The sequence below is a fragment of the Dermochelys coriacea genome, chromosome 11 (genome assembly GCF_009764565.3).
Source record: "Dermochelys coriacea isolate rDerCor1 chromosome 11, rDerCor1.pri.v4, whole genome shotgun sequence".
Taxonomy (NCBI): Eukaryota; Metazoa; Chordata; order Testudines; family Dermochelyidae; genus Dermochelys; species Dermochelys coriacea.
The window spans coordinates 34,804,906-34,829,755 of NC_050078.2; the positions used below are offsets into that span (position 1 = coordinate 34,804,906).

General features: G+C 42.7%; 1 protein-coding gene across 1 annotated transcript in view; it reads right to left on the minus strand.

The window, feature by feature from the left end:
* DPP4 (dipeptidyl peptidase 4) overlaps positions 1–24,850 on the minus strand; it is a 75,656-nt gene that overhangs the window by 45,152 nt on the left and 5,654 nt on the right. The window contains 10 exon segments of the mRNA XM_043505197.1: positions 4,422–4,582; positions 6,294–6,414; positions 9,822–9,894; positions 10,005–10,057; positions 19,540–19,614; positions 19,722–19,816; positions 20,439–20,469; positions 20,471–20,491; positions 20,493–20,527; positions 20,530–20,538. Of these exon segments, the coding sequence (XP_043361132.1) occupies positions 4,422–4,582; positions 6,294–6,414; positions 9,822–9,894; positions 10,005–10,057; positions 19,540–19,614; positions 19,722–19,816; positions 20,439–20,469; positions 20,471–20,491; positions 20,493–20,527; positions 20,530–20,538 (674 nt within the window).

A 24,850-nucleotide genomic window follows, 5' to 3' on the forward strand; every position in this document is an offset into this window, starting at 1 on the left:
CTTGAAATTAGGGAAGACAGCAAAAAAACTGTAAAGTGCAACAGCTGTGAGACGGCAGTACCGTGTATGTTAGACTGTGTGAAGAAACACAGTTCTGTTCAGATGGGCACATATACTTATCTTTTTTATTGAGATTAGCCACATAGTTCTAATAAAAACATACCTCGTTATTTATAAAAATAAACATCCATAATTATGTTTGATATATTTTGTCTTCATTTACTATATTTGCTAATATACTATAACTTCTGCTCTCCAGCAATGGATTATATTCAATCCCACTACCACCCTTTGCCATGGATTCAGGAAGTCTGACATCTCACAGTAATATAATTTCCTGAGCAAATGCCCTCTCCTTTAAAAGAAGTCAGTACCATCCCTTTCAGGTCATTGATTTCTCTACAAATGACAATTACCCAGAAATGTCAGTAATTGGAGTTAAAAACTCACAGCTGATCCCTCTTAAAACCAGCAATATTCCATGCTAAGAGGGACACATACTTCTGACGAGTTCAGTGAACAAACAAACAAATCCACTACCTGTTGTCCCTTGGTGAGACCCTTATCCAGCAAAAACATCGCCAGTATCTCCTTATTTGGTCACAAAACCCACAACAAATGAGAAATTAAAACAATCAATCAATCTCCTGGTAGCCATTGACTGAAACATCCCAAAACATGACACAATGATTTCCCTGGAGATGGTGCTTTTTATGGTACCACTGAAATGTCCCTGATTCTCACACCTCTCTTCCTCTCCCTGGCTTCCCAGTCAGAAACATTTTCTTTGAGATTTGTGGACTGAAAGTGCAAACCTTACTCCACAGCTGCTGAGTTTAGCTTAGTAATGGCCATATTCAAGTTGCAAAAAGAAAAGGAGTACTGGTGGCACCTTAGAGACTAACAAATTTATTAGAGCATAAGCTTTCGTGAGCTACAGCTCACTTCATCGGATGCATTTGGTAGAAAAAACAGAGGAGAGATTTATATACACACACACAGAGAACATGAAACAATGGGTTTATCATACACACTGTAAGGAGAGTGATCACTTAAGATAAGCCATCACCAGCAGCAGGGGGGGGAAAGGAGGAAAACCTTTCACGGTGACAAGCAAGGTAGGCTAATTCCAGCAGTTAACAAGAATATCAGAGGAACAGTGAGGGGTGGGGTGGGAGGGAGAAATACCATGGGGAAATAGTTTTACTTTGTGTAATGACTCATCCATTCCCAGTCTCTATTCAAGCCTAAGTTAATTGTATCCAGTTTGCAAATTAATTCCAATTCAGCAGTCTCTCGTTGGAGTCTGTTTTTGAAGCTTTTTTGTTGAAGGATAGCCACTCTTAGGTCTGTGATCGAGTGACCAGAGAGATTGAAGTGTTCTCCAACTGGTTTTTGAATGTTATAATTCTTGACGTCTGATTTGTGTCCATTCATTCTTTTACGTAGAGACTGTCCAGTTTGGCCAATGTACATGGCAGAGGGGCATTGCTGGCACATGATGGCATATATCACATTGGTAGATGCGCAGGTGAACAAGCCTCTGATAGTGTGGCTGATGTGATTAGGCCCTATGATGGTATCTCCTGAATAGATATGTGGACAGAGTTGGCAACGGGCTTTGTTGCAAGGATAGGTTCCTGGGTTAGTGGTTCTGTTGTGTGGTTGCTGGTGAGTATTTGCTTCAGATTGGGGGCTGTCTGTAAGCAAGGACTGGTCTGTCTCCCAAGATCTGTGAGAGTGATGGCTCGTCCTTCAGGATAGGTTGTAGATTCTTGATGATGCGTTGGAGAGGTAGAGTAGGGGCATTAGGGGACGAGAGCTGAGGAAGCGTTGTTCTAAGTCAGCCATAAAAATGTTGGCATACCTCCTCAGGCCCTTCGTTACCAGCACTCCCAGCTATCTTCGAGACACCACCGATTTCCTGAGGAAACTACAGTCCATTGGTGATCTTCCTAAAAACACCATCCTAGCCACTATGGATGTAGAAGCCCTCTACACCAACATTCCACACAAAGATGGACTACGAGCCGTCAGGAACAGTATCCCCGATACTGTCACGGCTAACCTGGTGGCTGAACTTTGTGACTTTGTCCTGACCCATAACTATTTCACATTTGGGGACAATGTATACCTTCAAATCAGCGGCACTGCGATGGATACCCGCATGGCCCCACAGTATGCCAACATTTTTATGGCTGACTTAGAACAACGCTTCCTCAGCTCTCGTCCCCTAATGCCCCTACTCTACTTGCGCTACATTGATGACATCTTCATCATCTGGACCCATGGAAAAGAAGCTCTTGAGGAATTCCACCATGATTTCAACAATTTCCATCCCACCATCAACCTCAGCCTGGACCAGTCCACACAAGAGATCCACTTCCTGGACACTACGGTGCTAATAAGCAATGGTCACATAACCACCACCCTATATCGGAAACCTACTGACCGCTATTCCTACCTACATGCCTCTAGCTTTCATCCAGATCATACCACTCGATCCATTGTCTACAGCCAAGCGCTACGATATAACCGCATTTGCTCCAACCCCTCAGACAGAGACAAACACCTACAAGATCTCTATCGTGCATTCCTACAACTACAATACCCACCTGCTGAAGTGAAGAAACACATTGACAGAGCCAGAAGAGTACCCAGAAGTCACCTACTACAGGACAGGCCCAACAAAGAAAACAACAGAACGCCACTAGCCATCATCTTCAGCCCCCAACTAAAACCTCTCCAACGCATCATCAAGGATCTACAACCTATCCTGAAGGACGAGCCATCACTCTCACAGATCTTGGGAGACAGACCAGTCCTTGCTTACAGACAGCCCCCCAATCTGAAGCAAATACTCACCAGCAACCACACACCACACAACAGAACCACTAACCCAGGAACCTATCCTTGCAACAAAGCCCGTTGCCAACTCTGTCCACATATCTATTCAGGGGATACCATCATAGGGCCTAATCACATCAGCCACACTATCAGAGGCTCGTTCACCTGCGCATCTACCAATGTGATATATGCCATCATGTGCCAGCAATGCCCCTCTGCCATGTACATTGGCCAAACTGGACAGTCTCTATGTAAAAGAATGAATGGGCACAAATCAGACGTCAAGAATTATAACATTCAAAAACCAGTTGGAGAACACTTCAATCTCTCTGGTCACTCGATCACAGACCTAAGAGTGGCTATCCTTCAACAAAAAAGCTTCAAAAACAGACTCCAACGAGAGACTGCTGAATTGGAATTAATTTGCAAACTGGATACAATTAACTTAGGCTTGAATAGAGACTGGGAATGGATGAGTCATTACACAAAGTAAAACTATTTCCCCATGGTATTTCTCCCTCCCACCCCACTCCCCACTGTTCCTCTGATATTCTTGTTAACTGCTGGAATTAGCCTACCTTGCTTGTCACCATGAAAGGTTTTCCTCCTTTCCCCCCCCTGCTGCTGGTGATGGCTTATCTTAAGTGATCACTCTCCTTACAGTGTGTATGATAAACCCATTGTTTCATGTTCTCTGTGTGTGTGTATATAAATCTCTCCTCTGTTTTTTCCACCAAATGCATCCGATGAAGTGAGCTGTAGCTCACGAAAGCTTATGCTCTAATAAATTTGTTAGTCTCTAAGGTGCCACCAGTACTCCTTTTCTTTTTGCGAATACAGACTAACACGGCTGCTACTCTGAAACCATATTCAAGTTGGGATCCCTGATGCTGTTAGTCAACTATCCTGCTGTTACCAGCTGGACCTGTGTCAACATCACCAACCGGCTTTTCTTCTGTGTATGTGCTTCTCTGATTCATTACACCTTGCTATCCTTCATTCAGTTTCCTCCATTCACTCTGCTACCTAAGGGACAAATTCTCCTTACGTTGTAGGCATAAAGTGGCCATTTGGCAGTGGAACTGGTGGAAGGAAGCAATGCGCTCTGAGAGCTCCACCAATGGTATCAAGGATAGAAGGGCATAGGTGTGGACAGTGAATCTGTGACTATGAAACACACTAACCAATATTATCTCTCCTTCCTCTATGGAAGGCACACATCAGCCTAGGGGCTATGGCTGTAGCTCTGGAAAGGTTCCGTGGCCTGCAGGAGAAAATTCTATGAAATTAAAGCCCATGCAACACCCTTATGCATAGTGCCAGATAACAGCATGCCTCACTATCTCCAAGACTGCTTGTCATCCCTTCAGTGGTTCTGGAGAAATAAAACCTTAAATCAGACTTTTTCCCTCTGAAGATAATAAAAATACATTAACATTGCCAGATGCTGTTGACTTCAGTAAAAGTAATCACAGCAAGCTGTTGAGGAGAGACAGACAATATTTTCATTAGCAGGAAGTGATTAAATGATTAAGAGAATAGCTGAACAACCATGTTTAATAAATAACACAGACCTTGGGATATGGGAGTCTAATGGTCTTTGGATACTGCAGCGTGTCTTCTGCATAAAAGGAATACTCCATAACAGGAACTTCTGTATCATTAAACTCTGCATATGCTAAAAACCTGGCATTTGGAGACCACCACAGAGCAGAATGGGTGCCAAACATTTCCTCTGAAAGAGATCCAAAGGCGTTCTTTTGAAGTAATAGCTGCTAAATTGGCTTCTGCATCTGAATTATTGTTCTAATTTGCTTTGCACAGATTTATGCTGAAGTTCAGCTACTGAAGTACAGACTATTTGTCTTTTGCCTGGGTTCTAGAATGACATAGTAAGTGAATGCTTACAACACATAGCCTTTTATAGTTATACTTCCTGAATCTGGCTGCAATAATAAAAAAAAAATCTGTACTGGGTGCTAGTCCTGACATCTATCACACACTCCCCTTACAAAATAAATGAATTTTAAAATAACATAAAACCTTTATCACTTTATGATGTATAAAATTCCCAGATTAGCTTTGAATCTTATAACCAACTTATCTGGAAGTAAAGCAGATCTATTGCCAAATCTAAGAGTGGAAGGTAAAGCCAGACATTTAAAAATCTGGCATATGTTCCTATGCACACAGAACACAAATATGAATTCTGCAGAGATTTACGATCATGGACCTCACTGGTTGGACTTTAATGGAATTGCACAGGGTAGAATTTGGCCCAGTATATCCAGACTGCCAGTGAATGGAATGGCCATAACTAAAACCAAGCACATGTGGCCTCACTAAATGCTAAACTATTAATACAGTATTTCCCAAACTTTTGAAAGCCAAGCTCCACTTAAGGAAAATGAAACCAGCTGTGCCCCCTTGTAACCTCATGTGGTGTGAAAGGCCTACACACCTTAATTTATAAATCTTCCATGATCTCCCAATTTATCCTTCAAACCTACTCCACCTACATCTTGCAGAACACTGGAGTAAATCTTCAAAACAGAATTCCTCTCCTTTCCAACACTCTTTGATTAACAGCAAAACAGTCAACAATGTTGACATTTTAAGTATCCTTGGCATGCATATGAGTCAGTACTCACTGAAGAGAAGGGAAAGTTCACACTTCACAGCTATTATTTCAGGCTTTCTACAAATTCAGGCAGTTGTCTCTGCATTGATTACATTCACGTTTTGAAGATTCTCTTCATAAGGATAATGGATAGAGATTGATTTTTTTTAAATGAAAGCCGAGACTATGGGAACAATTCACAGGTCTTTGCAGAGCAAGCAAAATATTTTGGAAAACACTGCATTAATTAAATTACTATATTTTAACAAGTAGGTTTTTCATTTACAAGAATACAGAGTTTTTTTATAGAACTTTTCATCCATAGTTGTCAAAGTGCTTTGCTTCCATTTTGCAGATGGAGAAACTGAAGCACAGAGCAGGGAAGTGACTTGACCAAGATCACCCAGTAGTCCAATGGCAGATCTGGAAATAGAATCATAAGGTCCTATTCCCAGTCTGGTGCTTTATCCACTAGGCAACACTGCCTCCATGTTAGCCTGGTCCAAAGGATAATGCACTGGCCTCGAAAGCACAAGACCAGGGTTCTATGCCTCGATATACCACTGACCTGCCATGTGACCTTAATCAAGTCATTTCACATCCTTGTGCCTCTATTTCCCCATTTGCAAAACGGATATCATGATACCCACTTTCCTTTTTAAAGCATTTTGATTTCTGTGGCTGACAAGTTCTATACAATATAAGCTAGGTGGTGATACCATTGAAGATGCTCTCTTTCCTCCATGTACTTATTATTACATATTTTAAACAGACTAGCAAATAAGTTTCTACATTTTCTTGTAAGATAAAATATGTAGGTAATTACCTTCATATACCCAGTCAGCTATTCCATTAAAAATTTTATTTTCTTCTCCATTTGTGGTGATCTGCACACTCAACATACCTGGTGATTCTTTTATGTAAATGTTATTATTCCAAACATAAGCCTGTAAATAAAACCTCAAAAACTTAGTTATTACAATAGTTACTGTTCAAATGCAATGCTAGAACAAGTCACAGAGTTCCTTCCTATTCCCTTCCCACTGTCTTATTTGTTGCTCTTTCAGATGGCAGGGACTGCCTTCGACAGTTATGTTTCACCAAATACAATGCAGGCACTTAATAAATTAATTAGTAACAGAAAACACTGGAGTAGTGAGATCTGGCCTGTAGTCAGGAACAGAGACCTGGGGGAAAAAAATCATCAAGTGTTGCTAATAATCAAGAGATAAGTGCATCTATAGCACTTTCCATTTATTGATCTCAAACTGCTTTACAAAGGAGGTCAGTATCATCTTCCATTTTACAGATGAGGTAAAGTGAATTGCTCAAGGTCACCCAGCCGGCCAAGCCAGGAGTAGAATGCAGATGTCCCGAGTTGTAGTACAGTATTCTATTCACTCAGCTACACAGTCTCCCGTGTATTGATCTGTATTAAGTTTTTAAAGCCCTATTATTAATATTGTCTCTAGATGCGGATTTATTTTCTTTCTTTAGTAGTTGTGTTTTATTTCACCTGTCTGACAATGGAAACTATAAGCTCTTTGATAAAACATTGGCAAGGATCTTAGTTATCATGTAAGGTTTGTAAGGATGATGCACTCCTTTGACAACTTTTTACAGCAGGCACAACCCCTGTAGTTTTTCAGGAGCTCTGTATAAAGTAAGATGTGCAAAACCCTATTCAGCATCTCTAGGCCCATGACACAGCGAACAAGAATGCACAAAGGCTGGGTATTTTCTGGGTAGCTTGTCATGGGAGCAAGTATCTCCAGTACAGGGTAGGGAATCCACAGACCAACACTCCGGGAAGGAATTCATTATAGACCACAGCTGCTATGACAGCTTAGAGGCTGCGGACAGTAGCTGCAGTCTTTGGACAATGGCTTTACATTCTGTGTTTTGATTTGGGGTCAGGGAGGATTCTGTGCCCCTAACACTTGTATAGCTCCCATCTCCAATTAAAGATCATTTACTCAGGCTTTACTCAGAGGATGAGAATTTGACCCTGAGAAAGCACACAATTCATTGGCAAGTAATATTGCTGGAGTGGGGTATTATTTTCTGCTGTTTTGTAGCAAGGTCTTCTATGTAACTGTATAGATGGGCCCAAAACCTCCACTATTTACAGAAATATTGCTCAGAAAAATCACGAGGGCATTGCAATGCTTTCAACAGCAATAGGAACTTTAAAAGAACTATTTGGGCTTTTCCTCCAGCAGTGGAAAAACACCATCATCACAAATCAGTGCTAAAATGTGGGCATCACCCCTCTATGATGATATCCATACTGTGGTTGTGAAGACTAGATGCTAACTCATGCCAAAGCCCCAGGCCTCCCTGAACGCTTACAAAAGCGGAACTGGAAGCCAGGCCAATTAACTTGTGTATTTATGTAGATCAAAATGATTGTTAAATGTATTAGAACGTAGTTAGTGTTTAAACTTCACAAAAACAAATGGGATGCTGCATGCTTTGTTTTCTCTTATCTGTATCTTCTTATAATGTAATAGCAAACATTTACATTGTGTATACCCCTGTAACTAAATAACCCCTCCAAGGAGAAAGAAGCCTTGTGGAATGCAAATGAAGAACTTTAACAGAAAAATACTAATTTCAAAGCAAGTGGTCTTTATGTGTGATGATTGGAGATCAAAGACTAAATGAATTCCACACTCTCCATCATCAAAGAAAAAACCCACATGGGTAGTGACCCTGTCAGCTAGCTTTCTGTGAGAAGAAACTGCAAGTATGGACACAGGGAAAAATTCTTCACCTCTGAACTGTTTGGATTCCAACAGGGCTGAATAACTGAACAAAAAGACAGAGATCCCCATAGTTACTATAGATAGCCCTGAGAGACTTTTGGGAAACCGGTAGATTACTATCTCTCTCTTACCATTTCAAATTATAGACTGCAACCAGAGGTGAAAGTAAGTCGGTATGCTCCAGTATGGTGTACTGGCAAGAGCCCATGTGCTGTACTGGGGCGGATCGGCTTCCCCAGGTGACAATTTAAAGGGCCTGGGGCTCCCAGCAGCGCCCCGGCCCTTTAAATTGCCGCACGAGCCCCGCCACCACTTCCCCAGGGCTCATGAGGCAATTTAAAGGGCCCGGGGCACTGCTGGGAGCCCCAGGCCCTTTAAATTGCCACCTGGGGAAGCCAATCCGCCCCAGTACGGCACACTGCAGCACACGCAGCTACCAACCCTGACCCTTTAAATAGCCACCAGAGCCCCGCCGCTGCTACCTCAGGGCTCCGGCAAGCTCTGGGGAAAATTTAAAGGACCTGGGGCGGTAGCAGCAACCGGAGCCCCGGACTCTTTAAATTGCCATCCGAGCCCTGCTCCTGGAGTCCCGGGAGTCGAGGTGGCAACCTAAAGGGCCCGGCGCGTGCTGCGGTAGCGGCACCTGGGAGCCCCTGGCCCTTTAAATTACCGCCGGAGCCCCCCGGCGGCCACTGCTACCCGGGGCTCCAGCAGCGGGGCTCGGGTGGCGATTTAAAAGACCCAGGGCTCCCGCTACCCTCTGGAGTCCTTTAAATAGCCACCCAAGCCCCGCTGCTGGAGCCCTGGGGTAGCAGCAGTGGGGCTCCAGCAGTGATTTAAAGGGCCTAGGGCTCCGCTGCAGTAGCGGCAGTTGGAGGCCCGGGCCTTTTAAATCACCCCTGAGCCCCGGGGCCCCCAGCCACCTCTGCAGCTGGTAACTCCGGGGTGATTTAAAGGGCCCGGGGCTCCCAGCTGCTGTTACCACAGTCCCAGCCTGGGGCCCTTTAAATCAAGATTTAAAGGGCCCGGGGATGTAAAGGCCCCGCCCCTTCTAAGGACTCCAGAGTACCGGTAAATCCTTTAAGTTACTTTCACCCCTGATTGCAACTCATCTGTATATATATTACTGGCTTATCCTCTCTCTCACTCTCATTTCTTTTTCCTAGTTAGTTAGTGTACAATAGAATTGGCTACCAGTGTTGTCTTTGGTGTGAGATCTAGGATGCAAATTGACGTGGGTGGATGACTGGTGTATGAGGACTGGGTGTAACCTGAATGTGTTTTCATTTTTGGTATAAGTGACAATCTATCACATTGTCCAGCTTGCCTGGGTGACAAAATAGACTGGTGTGTCTACGGGGACTGTCTGTGACTCCATTATCAGACTACTGTAATACTTCAGGAGTTCACATTTGTTGCTGGCTTGGTGAAATCTAAATTATAGAACATATCACAAGTTTGGAGTATCTGCCCTGCTTTTGAGTCTGCCCTGAGATAGGCTCTCATGGTCATGAGCCACTTCAGATAGTGTGACAGTGGTATTGGAAATGCACAGCAGAAATTTCATTACACTTATATTTACTAACCAGTTTGTGACCAACAGGTGACCAGGATATGTACTGGGTATCATTAGGCAGTAGATTCTCAGTTACTAAGGAACTAGGGGAAAACAAAAAAAAAAAAAGAGTATAAGAAAGACAAATCAGTGGAATGTCATTTCATTGACAAGTGGCTTCATACTATACGCATTTTCTGTAATAGCTACTAACCTTGTATTTAAATCATAGATGTGGTATGAAGCCATGTATGAATGCCTCCAGAGCTGCAAGAGAATCATTTTTATATTGAGAAACTAGATCACCATGACTGACTTTAGGAGTCCTGTGAATGTGTTATGAGTTACTGGCAATAATATCTGACACCTCCTCAGACTCCCATTTGGGAGGGGTGAACACAACCAACTGGCACTGGTGACTACCAATGGGCCAGACTGTCCTCACTCACGGAAAAGGCAGGAGAGGCTGTTGAAAGAAAATTCTGCAAGCTTCATCTTGAGCTTTCCTTAAACTATCCTCTCTGATGGGAGTTGCCCAGATACTAAAGTGATGACCGTTGATTAAGATCAGAGAGAGAGAGAGAGAGAGATCGAGATCTAGGGAACTGCAGTTTAGGCAAGGCATGATCGCTTCCATCACTAGAGGTCTGTAGCAAAACTGAAGCAAGTCTTCAATGCAGAGACTGGAGCAGCCCTGCAGCTTCCCTGAGTTCCCTCCCACTGTCTGACTGGTACCTCTGTTGTTTCTCTGGCACTCATCCTTCAATGCCATGCTACTTCACTAAGCATTCAGCTGTTTCATGATCCATCTGCTCCCAGGAATGAGTTGTGTAGCAGTTCAACGACGAAGAGGTAACAGTTCCAAGCTGTTATATTTCCCACCTAGATTTTCATAGAAATCCATCCCAACCCTCACTTCTGCCGGTTGCAGTCTGCAAAGATCTAGCTTCATATAGTTCCAGTGGGGGTGTCTGAATAGGGTGAGGGAATAGGATGGTATATGGGGCTCAAGGGATCCTATCTGGGATCCCCATGTACCATCCTATTCCCTTACCCTACACAGGGATCCTGTCTGGCAGGATATCAAAGTAGGTGGCCAATAGGTCTGATCCAGCATGACAGTTCTTATGCTCCATCCATCGCTGCTATTAAATAATGCATTTATGGTTATATGATTTTTCCAGTAAAACAAAAGAAAACAGTAGCTATTTATAAAATCAATATGCTACAATACACTCTATGATGTTTAATAATTGTTCTATAGCAGCAGACTATTCAATAATTTACTCTTTATGAGTTCTCATTCAGTCAAAAGGTTTTTTCTAACTTTACCTACTCGCATGTCTTGGTGCTTACTGGCCAAATGGCTATTATATAATAGATGTTCCTGTCCTCATGATTTATTGATTTGTGTTCACTTTTATAACAAAAAAAACCCCTAATTTCTCTATTCCAGAAGCTCATCTTTTAATCCTTTACCACTTTTAATCCTAAACCACTGAGAGTTTTGCATCATGTCAACCCTCACAATTCTGGCATTTTCTAATGTCTTCAGGACCGATTTCACTGTATCTCTGTGATCCATTTGAAGTGATTAAATTCTACAGTGATAGGTAGCATAAAAATGCTCATTAGATCAATGGATAAATCAGATTACCAGACTAAACTAACAGAGCTATAATCAAATGAATGCTGAGCAGATATTATTAAAACATATACAGTACTAAGCAGAGATAGGTCCCGAAGAAAAACCCTGTATCCAAAGACCACTGAAATTTGCGGGGAAAAGGTGGTTTGAAAACTGCATCCTATTTTCATGCTTCAGACCTAACTCTAATATGAGCTAAACATTCATTTCATCGCCACTCTGGGAACTGCCAGAATTGTAAAGGTTAATATGATGCATACCTTTCAATGGCCCTATTATACAAGAATTTAAAGACTAGATTCTGGTACACAGAAATTAACTTTTATGACAACAGAAAACAAAAACAGCACACACCAATAAATCATGAATATATGGTATTTCTAATGTGATTACTAAGTAATAAGGCATGTTATGACGGTTAATACTGCAGAAAAAAAATAGTGAAAAGTTAAATTTTAATGTAAAACTGAAAAGGAAGCATAGAAATACAGGATTCTGGTAAAATGAAAACTGCATTGAATAATTGGCTGGATTTTCATGTGTTTAAGAATACCAGAGAAGTAAAATCCCTAGCAAGATAGTTCATGTCTGGTTAATGTATTTTTCCTCACATGAAAGTTTTTTAAGTATTGAGTCATAGTCATAAAAGTGTAAGAACAGATGATTGTTTGCAGAGATTTGCAGTTTGTACTCTATAGAAGACATTCATTGTTCAAAAATTCAGACCATGTGGAAAGAGCTCTGTGAGAAAATCATCTACTATTTGCATACTGTGTAAGTTATCACTCACTGATTCCTTCAGAATACAGGCATGTCTTTAAATTTTTTTTTTTTTGTCAGCCAGCACACACATTATGGGACAGATTCTCCACCCCAATATGTTCCCTTGGTGCTGCTCAGGTGAAACCTTCCCATAAGCTTCCTGCAGAGGAAGCCCACAGTGTGGGGGAGTTCTCAGAGGCATAGAACTAGTGTAGGGACATTTTAGGTGATGCAGAAGAGGTTGGCAGGGAGACTGACTGGAGAGAAATGCATTCCATCCATCACAAACTGACATATATTCCTTCAGGAACCATAATCAGAGAGTGCAAAATCGCTGTTCTAATCCATGCCAGGGTAGGGGCAAAGAATGGCTCCCTCACCTTCTGTGTCCAGCTTCTGCTGGCAAAGCTGAAAATCTGTCACACACACACACACACACACACACACACCCCCGCTACCTTACATTAAAGAAATATCATTAGTGTTGCAAAACTAAGCACTCAAAATTTAGGAAATGTCAGAACTCGGGCTGCCTGTGCAAGAGAAGGTTACTCACCTTGTGCAGTAACTGCGGTTCTTCAAGATGTGTGTCCCCGTGGGTGCTCCACTCCAGGCAATGACCCTTGCTCGGAGAGATTTGCAGCAGTGCCCGTATGGGTTGTCCAGTGCCTGACTCACACGCCGTTGGTGCTTCATCTAGCACACACACAACCCAGACTCCTCAGTTCCTTCTCTACCGCAGAGTCTGTTTTAAACTCCAAGTATAGGGGAGGAGGGAGGGTAGCGAAGCACCCACAGGGGGACACATCTCAAAGACCCTCAGTTACTGCGCAAGGTGAATAACCTTTTCTTCTTGTTTGAGAGATGTCACTGTGGGTGCTCCACTCCAGGTGGCTGAATAGCAGTGCCCTCCTAGCAAGGTAGGGGCTTCGGAGTTGATAGGATAAGTGATGATAATACAGCTCGACCGAGCCAAATATCCGCCTTGTGTGACTGCATAACGTTTGGCCAAGGTGTGTTCTTTGTACATGTCTATAAGGGGAACATTGTTTAGAAATGCTACTGACGCGAATATGGATCTAGTAGAGCGCATCTTGGTCCCCACTGGAGGTTGAGTGCTTTTTAATTGATAGCAGAGGTGAATGGATACAGAGGTCCATTTAGAGAGCGTCTGATTGGATATGGCGGTACCCTTAGACCATTCTGCCATGGATATGAATAGTTTTGGTCAAACTCTAAATGACTTGGTTCTGTCCGAGTAGAAAGCTAGTGCTCATCTAACGCCTCTGGTGTGCATCATAGCTTCAAATACGTTGTCTTGGCCATGTGTGGGCTATTAGGATGACTCTGGCTTTGTCTGTCCTTCTACCGAATTACTCTGGGTAGAAGTAAAGGTATTGGTGGGAATGCATAGAAGAGGTCTGTGTTCCACGTGATTAGAAATGCGTCCCCCATTGATCGCCTTCCCAGACCTGCTCTGGAGCAGAATCTCAGACACTTGATGTTGCAGGCATTCACAAATAGATCTATTTGCAGGTGGCCCCATTTTCAGCATACACATTCCAGTATCATGTCATTTAATTCCCATTCATGGTCTGGGGAAAATGTCTGCTGAGTTCATCTGCCATGGTGTTCTGGCATCCAGGTAGGTAGGAAACTGAGATGTGGGTATTTTTTGGATTCACCAATTCGAGTCTCATAGCCTCGGTACATAGTGAGCATGATCGGGCTCCCTCTTGGCTTGTTTATACAGCATATGCAAGTAATGTTGTCAGTCATTACTCTTATGTTCTGGTTCTTTATGAATGGTAAGAAGTGGAGGCAGCATTGCAGATGGCATGACATTCTAGCAGGTTTATGTGTAGCCTTGTCTCAGCTGTGGACCATAATCCCTGAATTGTGTGATGTTGCATGTATGCTCCCCACCCTCTGAGGGAGGTCCCCATTGTGATCATCTGTGATGGAGAATCTTGTGTCGATGGGATTCCCAAGCACAGATTGCGTGGTTAGGTCTACCAGGTCAGTGAGTCCTTAACCTTGGGGGACATTGTTAATCATATGTTTAACCTGTCTTTGTTTGGTCTGTAGACGATTGCTAGCCATCTTTGCAGGCAACGCATGTGCAGGCGAGTATGTTTGACTACAAATGTGCACATTGCAATTTGACCAAAAAGTTGTAGGCATATATGAGCTGTGACCAGTGGACTGTTCCGCACTGTGGATATGAGTGTCTTTATCATGTCGAATCCGTCTCGTTGAAGTGTCACCTTCGCTGCCACTGAGTCGAGATAAGCACTGATGAATTCTAACTGTTGAACTGGTTCTATTGTCGGTTTATTTTTGTTAATTTGTAAACTGAGACTCTGGAAGCAATCTATTGGGGTTTGGGTAGAGCAAATGGCCTCTGATCAAGTATGTGACTTCAAGAGAGAGTTGTCCAGGTAAGGGAATATTATTATTTCTTGTTTTCTCAGGTCACTACTATCACCAACAGGATCTTTGAGAAAACATGAGGCACTGTTGAGAGGCCCAAAAGGTAAAACCTTGTATTGATAGATAGTGTTCTGAGTAGTCCAGAGTAAATCTCAGAAAACACCTGTGGGTGGGGTGTATCATAACATGAAAACAAACATCCTACAGGTCTAGGGCTGAAAACCAGTATCCCTGCTCCAGAGCTGGTATTATTGTTGTTAAGGTGACCAGCTTGAACAGTTGCTTTCTCATGAACTTGTTCAGTTGCCTGAGGTCAAGGATAGGTCACCATCCTCCATTTTTCTTTTATGTTAAAAAGTAGTGAGAATAAAGCCCCTTCCCCATATGTTGCACGGGAACAGTTTCCACTACCCCTAATTGGAGATGATGATCTAACTCATCATCAAATGTTCACAAGAGTGGTCCCTGATGAGAGACAGAGTGGTGATGGCTGGGGCGGGTGGGGTACAGGCAGGAAAGGAATCGTGTAGCCCGTATGTATGTCTTTCATGGCCCATTTGTCCATGGTAATGGCAGCCCATTCCAGGTGGAATGGGAGCAAATGGTCTCCAAACAGATGGATGGATTGTGTAAGCACTGGAATGTGGGAGTGGTTTTCCAGACCCTCAACCAAGCCTTCAAATGTGTTGCTTACAGGAAGGAGGTTGAGACGCTGCTGGTTCTGGAGGAAAGCATCATTGTGGTCTCTGTCTTTGTCATTGTTTATGTAGTTGTTCATACAGCCTCTGGTGTTGCTATGTGTATGCTGAGTATCGATTCCTCCGATATGGTTGATACTGTATTGTCTCCTTTTCATGGCAGGTGTATGAATGCCAAGGGACTGGAGAGTTGCCTGCGAGTCCTTCATAGTGTGCAGTACCTCATTGGTTTTGGCTGCAAACAATTTTTCTCTGAAGGGAAGATCTTTGACTGTATTCTGTATTTCCCATGGGAATGCTGAGGGGTTAAATCACAAGGCTTGTCACATGACCACAGCTACAGTGGTGGACCTGGCGACCACGTCAGCAACGTCTAGTGAGGCCTGTAGAGCCATGTGTGCAATCCTTTGTCCTTTGGAGACCAGTAATTTAAATTGTCTCTTTTCCTCCATAATCTCATTAATAAAGTTCATAAACTTTCATAAACTTCCCATAGTTTCTGTAATCATATTTGGCAAGTAGTGCCACGTAATTTGTTACTTTGAATTGAAGCACGGAGGAAGAATGTACTTTGCGGCCGAATAGGTCGAACCTCTTACTTTCTTTATCAAAGGGCATAGACCAAAAGTGCTGCTGTTTGCTCCTCTGGTTGGCCGCTTCCACTACCAGCAAGTTGGGGGCTAGGTGTGTGAATAAAAATTCTGATCCCTTCAAAGGGACGTAATATTTTCTGTCCGCCCTTTTGCAGGTTGGAGATATGGTGGCTAGAGTTTGCCGTATCGTCTTGGTGGGCTACATGATAGCCCCGTTGATTGGCAATGCTATCTTTGAGGAGGAAGATGTCTGCAAGATATCCGTTAGCTGATGCTCAGTTTCCAGTACTTCCTCTAGAGCAATTTTGAGCTCATTGGTCACTCTTCTGAATAAATCTTGGAAGTGGGTAAAGTCATCTGTGGTGATTGGGGATGCAGGCATAATAGCCTTGTCCAGTGAGGTGGACGAATTGTTGTTGGTTGGAGAGATGTCAGGAGCCGTGTCCTCTTCCTACTCTGCCATAGGTTCATCTCTTGTCTTGGTCATTACGGTCTCTGAGGGTAGAGGTGGGGAATCTGGTATCCTCCCTATGTGGACTGGGTATCTACCCTGCTGTAGTGCTTTCTATAAGACCCCAAGGGATTCAACTATGGCCAGTGACCAAGGAAGGGCATGGGTAGTCCCATCCATGGGTGACCGTACCATGGTGGCATGTTGTGCGCATATGTGGACCGTGATCATAGTGATCCAGTTGCCATAGGTGTCCTGATTGGGGAGGAATGGTGAGGGGAGAATATCCCTTCAACCTCCTCATCATCATCACTTGATAACTGTGATGCTATCGGAGATAATTGTTGCTGTGGTACCACTGACCCCGGTGAGACATCAGTGCCTAAGAGAGGGGACTCTGTGGTGGAGGAGACCAACAGATCCTTCTGGTAAAGAAAGTGGCATGGCGCCAAGAGCCTTGGTGCCAAAGACTGAGGTGCCAATTGCATCTGGAGTGCAGTGTGCTAAGCTGGTGCCAGTGCAGTCTGTGTCGGCACTATTGCGCTAGCAGCATTAGGCTGTGGCCTGGAGATAGGGGTGATTGTTGGTGTCATCTCCTTTAACACTGTTGACGGTGTCACGGTGGAGACAAGCAGCTTAGAGCCCTTAGATTCCACACTGGAGCGCTGGGTTCCAGCGGCAACCGCCGAGCGGACAGTGCTGGAGGTCCCCAGAATGTGACAGGTGCTGAGCTGTGGTACAGCCAGCACCGATGAGAGCAATATTGGTCTGCTCTCTATGAGGCAAAGAGGATGGCTGGGTTTTTTTTCCAGATTTTTTGGTCTTCGGGGACCTTGGCAGTGAATAAACTGGTGACCTATGCCGGGAAGAGAGATGTCCCTGGGTCGGAGGCTGGTCTTAATGACTTAAGTTCTCCATCAAGATGAGTTTCAGTCTCAGATCTCTATCCCTGCATGCCCTGGCTTTCTGTTTGTTACAATGGGTCCACCTGACACAGGCATCGCCTCTCTGCAAGTTGTGCATCTTTAAATCTGGTGAACCAGGCATTTTTCTAACCTAATACTAATTTTACTAAGGGATAAGGAAATATTTTTTTCCCAGTAGGGGACGTAACTCTAATAACTGAAACTTAACACATCTAAACTATCCTAACTCACTTAATTTATCTAAACTTATCTATGGCACTCTCTTCAAACCCTGTTCTGAAGACAGAAGTATTAATTTCTTCATGTTATTTTCTAGGTGATCACCATTATAGTGTCTGAGTGCTTAACAATAGAGCTGTCAATTAACTGCAGTTAACTCAAGCGATTAACTCAAAAAAATTAATCACAGGTTTAATCGCACTGTTAAAGAGCAGAATACCAACAGAAATGTATTAAATATTTTGGATGTTTTTCTACATTTTCAAACATATTGCAGTCTGTGTTGTAATTAAAATCAAAGTGTATATTTTTTTATTACAAATATTTGCACTGTAAAAATGTTAAAATAGTATTTTTCAATTGACCTCATACAAATACTGTAGTGCAATCTCTTTGTCGTGAAAGTGCAACTTGCAAATGTAGATTTTTGTTGTTGCATAACTGCCCTCAAAAACAAACAATGTAAAACTTCAGAGCCTATATGTCCACTCAGTCCTACTTCTTGTTCAGGCAATCACTAAGACAAACAAGTTTGTTTACATTTACAGGAGATAATGCTGCCCTCTTCTTATCCACCAGAAAGCGAGAACAGGCTTTTGCATGGCACTTTTGTAGCCAGCATTGCAAGGTATTTACTTGCCAGATATGCTAAACATTCATAGGCCCCTTCATGCTTCGGCCACCCTTCCAGAGGACATGCTTCCATGCTGATGATGCTCATTAAAAAAAAATGTGTTAATTATATTTGTGACTGAACTCCTTGGGGGAAAATTGTATGTCCCCTGCTCTGTTTTACCCGCATGCTGTCATATACTTCCTATTATAGCAGTCTCAGATGATGACCCTGCACATATTGTTCATTTTAAGACCACTTTCACTGCAGATCTGACAAAACACAAAGAAGGTACCAATGTGAGATTTCTAAAGATAGCAACAGCACTCGACCCAGGTTTAAGAATCTGAAGTGCCTTCCAAAATCTGAGTGGGACAAGGTGTGGAGCATGTTTTCAGAAGTCTTAAAAGAGCAACACTCCAATGAGGAAACTACAGAACCCGAACCACCAAAAAAAGAAAATCAGCCTTCTGCTGATGGCATCTGAATCAGAGAATGAAAATGAACATGCGTCGGGCCACACTGCTTTGGATTGTTATTGAGCAGAACCAGTCATCAGCATGGACACATATCCCCTAGAATGGTGGTTGAAGCATGAAGGGATGTATCAGAAAGGGGGGTCACTGAAAGCATGGCGAGATAGGCTCCTTGATCGGATTTCTACTGCCTAGCCTCAGCCCAACCTAGAGCAGGCATTACAGGAAAGGTCCAGCTTCACCCCTGATGTCTTGGGCTGGAGGTGACATGTTCAGTCACTCTGTGGGGATGGCGCATGTGCAGTCTAATCAACATGAAGAACTCCGAGAGGCTCGCGCATTCTGAGCGAAAGAATGGAATCTTCAGATATTTTAGCCGCTAAAACCTAAGCGGTCTCTTAAGCATGTACAACCTGCAATTTTTCGAAGGCTTATAACTTGGTCAAATTTGGGTGCAATTTCACAGCAACAGGAAAAGGCACATTCCTGACACAAAGGCAACACCCATGCCAAATTTCAAATCCGTGCTCCAAAGCACAGGGGTACTAGCATTTCTGAAAGAAAAGGTCATCAGAATTTTTTTTTTTTTAAACATGGGCAAAACAGACTTCTCCCTGACCTTATTCTTAGAAATGGGCGAACCATTTTGGCTGAAATTTTTCAGAACTGAACCTGAAGCAGACACTTGGCATGGAAAACTTCAGCTAAAACTGTAAAGTTTTGCAAAGTTATAAGCAACTGAAAACCGGGTCTTACAGTAGCAAGTGTTGGACAACTTTAATAGGTGGTGCTACCGGCCCTGCCTATCATATCCGTCTGCAGCAACCAAAAGTTTAAAATGAATTCAAATTTTCCTTTCCCTTCTCTCTTTTTCTCTTAGTGCTTCTATAAAATACAATAGGCATGAAAAAAGAAAAAGCATGCTAGTACCTTCACATAATTGTATTGCAGAAGAGCAAATTTTTGGTCAGGAGATAATATAGCTGTGGTTGCTCCATATGTGGCCTATCAACAAAAGGGAAGAGAAAAAACATCACACATTGATTAGAGAGAGAAACATGCAGCAGTACTTTCTCCAAAGTCTGAGATGTATAGTATGTGAGCAAACATACTAATGTGCTATTTTTCAGAATTTCTGAGAGTGTTTGATCCTCAGCATTTACAAGCACAAGGTCGTTGTCAGCCGTTTTGTGCAGGTATTGATTTCCTAAAGGAACAAGAGAAATGTCATTGGGCAACAATAAATGAAAATGTTTCTTAAACATTTATTATTTTCCATCTAATATTATAAAGCTGACTATATAAAACCAGAACAATTCAAAACTCTGGGCCTTTACATAGTGGGAAGGGGCACAAGCCACAGGAGCCAGTAGAAGTGCAGTCCCTATGTTCAGAGGAGCACAGGGTCTGCTCCCACCTTACTCCCCTGGGGAAATCATCACACCAAAGAGAAAGGAACCTTGCTCTGTCTCCTCCGGTTCCCCACACCGACCCAAGGAGTAGGAATGGATGCACAGGGAGGAGTGCTTTATTCCCTGTAGAAGGGTGAAGCAGATGATGTGCTCTTCTGGCATCAGGGGTAGATGTGCCTTCACATCATCAGCAACACAGGGACATGCCTGAAGGGTGCCAATCAAGCCCTATGTTTCAATTATTTTCATTCTGCTTTAGTATTATTAGCATCATTCTACAGCAACCTAAAAAACATTCAGACTTTTCCTTACATAGCAGCTACCTCTGAGCAGTTAGGTAAGTACAGCCTGCCCTTAACATGAACATCAAATATCAGAGATAGGCAGAGATAACATTCAATCAACACAGCCAGTTACCTGAAATCCACTGTAAATTATATGTTTTGTATTCTAATGTCACCATTTAAATAATTCCTGTAAGGTAAACGTTCTACGCGGGTCAGACGGGTACCTGCAGCTGGAAGAAAGAAAAGGAAGATGTGGATACTGCTGTGACCTACCCAGCCAAAGCTAAAAATAGGTGGGTCTACAGGTTTACTAACACATTACTATCCTTGCATAAACTCTAGTGGAAACAAGGCATTGTAGTTTTCCCTGTGAAGTAAACCAACAACAGGGGCCATAGTGCTGCCGTTGCCAAGCCACCTTGTGGTAAAAGCCCCAGGTGCCTTGTCTCCACAAGGATTTTACAGTGAGATTACAATGCACAACAGTTATCTCCTGTTAAAGCACCCACCTCTGTGGCAGAGAAGGCATAGCCTTAATTTCTCTGCCCTGCCTATCTTATAAAGGTAAAGATACTTATTAAAAGAGAAAGAGCCAACCTTAGTTTCCTTCCCCTCTGTGCCTACTCTTGGGATTCACTGCTGGTCTTCTTTATTTTGACCATTACCTGTTTGCTTTAGACACCTATAAGGACTTGATCCTGCACAGCACAGGTGCACAGCACAAGGTAAAAGCGATGGGCAGATTAGGAAGCCAGATTAATGGGATTCTGGATATGGATAGAGCCCTCTTTAATGCTTTAATGAAGTAATACTAATAGAAACTGTGTGACTTTAACTTCCCAGATACAGACTGGAGGACAAGTGCTAGTAATAATAATATGGCTCAGATTTTCCCAGATGCGATAGCTGATGGATTCCTTCATCAAGAGTGCTGAACCGACTAGAGGGGATGCCATTTTAGATTTGGGTTTGGTAAGTAGTGAGGACCTCACAGAAGAAATAGTTGTGGGGACAACCTTGGTTCAAGTGATCATGAGCTAATTCAGTTCAAACTGAACGGAAGGATAAACAAAATAAATCTGCAACTAGGGTTTTTGATTTCGAAAGAATTGACTTTCAAAAATTAAGAAAATTAGTTAGGGAAGTGGATTGGACTGAAGAACTTATGGATCTAAAGGCAGAGGAGGCCTGGGATTACTTCAAGTCAAAGCTGCAGAAGCTATCGGAAGCCTGCATCACAAGAAAGAGGGGAAAATTCATAGGCAGGAGTGGTAGACCAAGCTGGATGAGCAAGCATCTCAGAGAGGTGATTAAGAAAAAGCAGAAAGCATACAGGGAATGGAAGACGGGAGGGATCAGCAAGGAAAGCCATCTTATTGAGGTCAGAACATGTAGGGATACAGTGAGAAAGGCTAAAAGTCAAGTAGAGCTAGACCTTGCAAAGGGAATTAAAACCAACAGTAAAAGCTTCTATAGCCATATAAATAAGAAGAAAACAAAGAAAGAAGAAGTGGGACTGCTAAACACTGAAGATGGAGTGGAGGTTAAGGATAATCTGGGCATGGCCCAATATCTAAACAAATACTTTGCCTCAGTCTTTAATAAGGCTAAAGAGGATCTTAGGGATAATGGAAGCATGATAAATGGGAATGAGGCTATGGAGGTAGATATTACCATATCTGAGTTAGAAACGAAACTCGAACAGCTTAATGGGACTAAATCGGGGGGGGGGCTCAGAAAATCTTCATCCAAGAATATTAAAGGAATTGGCACATGAAATTGGAAGCCCATTAGCAAGAATTTTTAATGAATCTGTAAACTCAGGGGTTGTACCGTATGACTGAAGAATTGTGGGGAAAAAAAGTGATCCAGGTAACTACAGGCCTGTTAGTTTGACATCTGTAGTATGCAAGGTCCAGGAAAAAATTTTGAACGAGAAAGTAGTTAAGGACATTGAGGTCAATCATAAATGGGACAAAATACAACATGGTTTTACAAAAGGTAGATCGTGCCAAACCAACCTGATCTCCTTCTTTGAGAAAGTAACAGATTTTTTAGACAAAGGAAACACAGTGGATCTAATTTAGCTAGATTTCAGTAAGGCGTTTGATACAGTGCCATATGGGAAATTATTAGTTAAACTGGAAAAGATGGGGATCAATATGAACATTGAAAGGTGAATAAGGAATTGGTTAAAAGGGAGACTACAGCGGGTCACACTGAAAAGCGAACTGTCAGACTGGAGGGAGGTTACCAGTGGAGTTCCTCAGGGATCGGTTTTGGGACCAAGCTTATTTAATCTTTTTATTACTGACCTTGGCACAAAAAGTGGGAGTGTGCTAATAACTTTGCAGATGATATAAAGCTGGGAGGAACTGCCAATTTAGAGAAGGATTGGGATATCATACAGGAGGATCTGGATGACCTTGTAAACTGGAGTAATAGTAATAAGATGAAATTTAACAGTGAGAAGTGTAAGGTTATGCATTTAGGGATTAACAACAAGAATTATAGTTCTAAACAGGGGAAGCATCAATTACAAGTAACAGAGGAGGAGAAGGACCTTGGACTATTGGTTGACCACAGGATGACTATGAGCCACCAATGTGATATGGCCATGAAAAAAGCTAATGCGGTCTTGGGATACATCAGGCGAGGTATTTCCAGTAGAGATAAGGAGGTGTTAGTACCCTTTTACAAGGCATTGGTGAGACCTCATCTGGAATGCTGTGTGCAGTTCTGGTCTCCCATGTTTAAGAAGGATGAATTCAAACTGGAATAGGTACAGAAAAGGATAATCCGAGGAATGGAAAACCTGTCTTATGAAAGGAGACTCAAAGAGCTTGGCTTGGTTAGCCTAACCAAAAGAAGGTTGAGGGGAGATTTGATTGCTCTCTATAAATATATCAAAGGGATAAATACCAGAGAGGGAGAGGAATTATTTAAGTTCAGTACCAATGTGGACACAAGAACAAATGGATATAAACTGGCCATCAGGAAGTTTAGACTTGAAATTAGACAAAGGTTTCTAATCATCAGAGGACTGAAGTTCTGGAATAGCCTTCCAAGGGAAGCAGTGGGGGCAAAAGACCTATCTGGCTTCAAGATTAAACTCAATAAATTTATGGAGGAGATGGTATGATGGGATAACATGATTTTGGCAATTAATTGATCTTTAACTATTCAGGGTAAATAGGCCCAATAGCCTGTGATGGGATGTTAGATGGGGTGGGATCAGAGTTACTACAGAGAATTCTTTCCTGTGTATCTGGCTGGTGAATCTTGACCATATGTTCAGCGTTCAGCTGAGCGCCATATTTGGGGTAGGGAAGGAATTTTCCTCCAGGGCAGATTGGAAGAGGCCCTGGGGGTTTTTCGCCTTCCTCTGTAGCATGGGGCACAGGTCACTTGCTGGAGGATTCTCTGCACCTTTAAGTCTTTAAACCATGATTTGAGGACTTCAATAGCTCAGACATAGGTGAGAGGTTTATTGCAGGAGTGGGTGGGTGAGATTCTGTGGCCTGCACTGTGCAGGAGCTCAGACTAGATGATCATAATGGTCCCTTCTGACCTTAATATCTATGAATATGTGGTTTATACAGCTTCCATTGTATTCCTGCTGAGTAGAAAGAGTTAGAACCAAAATAGTAGTACATAACTCAGCACCCCATTTGTATGCTAAGGATCCCACTTAAATCCATGTCTCTTGAGACACACTCAGCCCTCTATTTTTATTCCCTGTGTTCTTGAGGGTAATGCAGCAGGCACACAAGGCTTGATGCCTGTTACCACTTAGCTCCAATGTAGACATACCCTAGGGGTATAACTTCTGGCTCAGAAAAATGTACCCACAGTAGCTCTGATAGAGCTAGCACGTTAAAAATACAAGTGTAGCCACAGTGGTGCAAGTGATAGGATATACATATCAAGTACATACCTAGGGTTTCAGACAGGATCATGTTTGGAGATGTTAGACCCTTCCACTTCTCACACCACTATTTTTAGTTACACTGCTATTTTTAGCATGCTAACTGGATGAAATTATACCTCCAGCACCAATGAGACATACCCTCAGTGCAGAGGATTACAACTAGTGCTTAACCTTATTTGTATCTTTGTGCAGCATCCACTCACCTTGTGTTTCCTACTTTACATCATGCAAGGATTTCCCAGCCTATGCATTTCTCCAAGTCAAAATATTCCCAAATATGATATGAACGTCAGCCTTTTCATTCACTAGTGTTTACAACACTTCCTGTCCCCACTGCCTCAGGAAGAACTGAGGCTATGTCTACATGGCCCTGCAGTCCAGGCTATGTAGGTGTGAACTGTAGCATACACTAGCATACTGCATTGTAACTTACCTGTGTGAACGCTGCAAGCATGAATTAAAAGGTAACATGAACAAGGTACCTTTTAATTCACACCTGCAGAGTCCACATAGGGGAGTTACAGTGCAGCACGCTAGTACACACTGCATTCACACCCTTGAAGTCCAAACTGGGGGAGAGGGGCTGCCCCAGTCCTCTTGCTTAGTAGTGA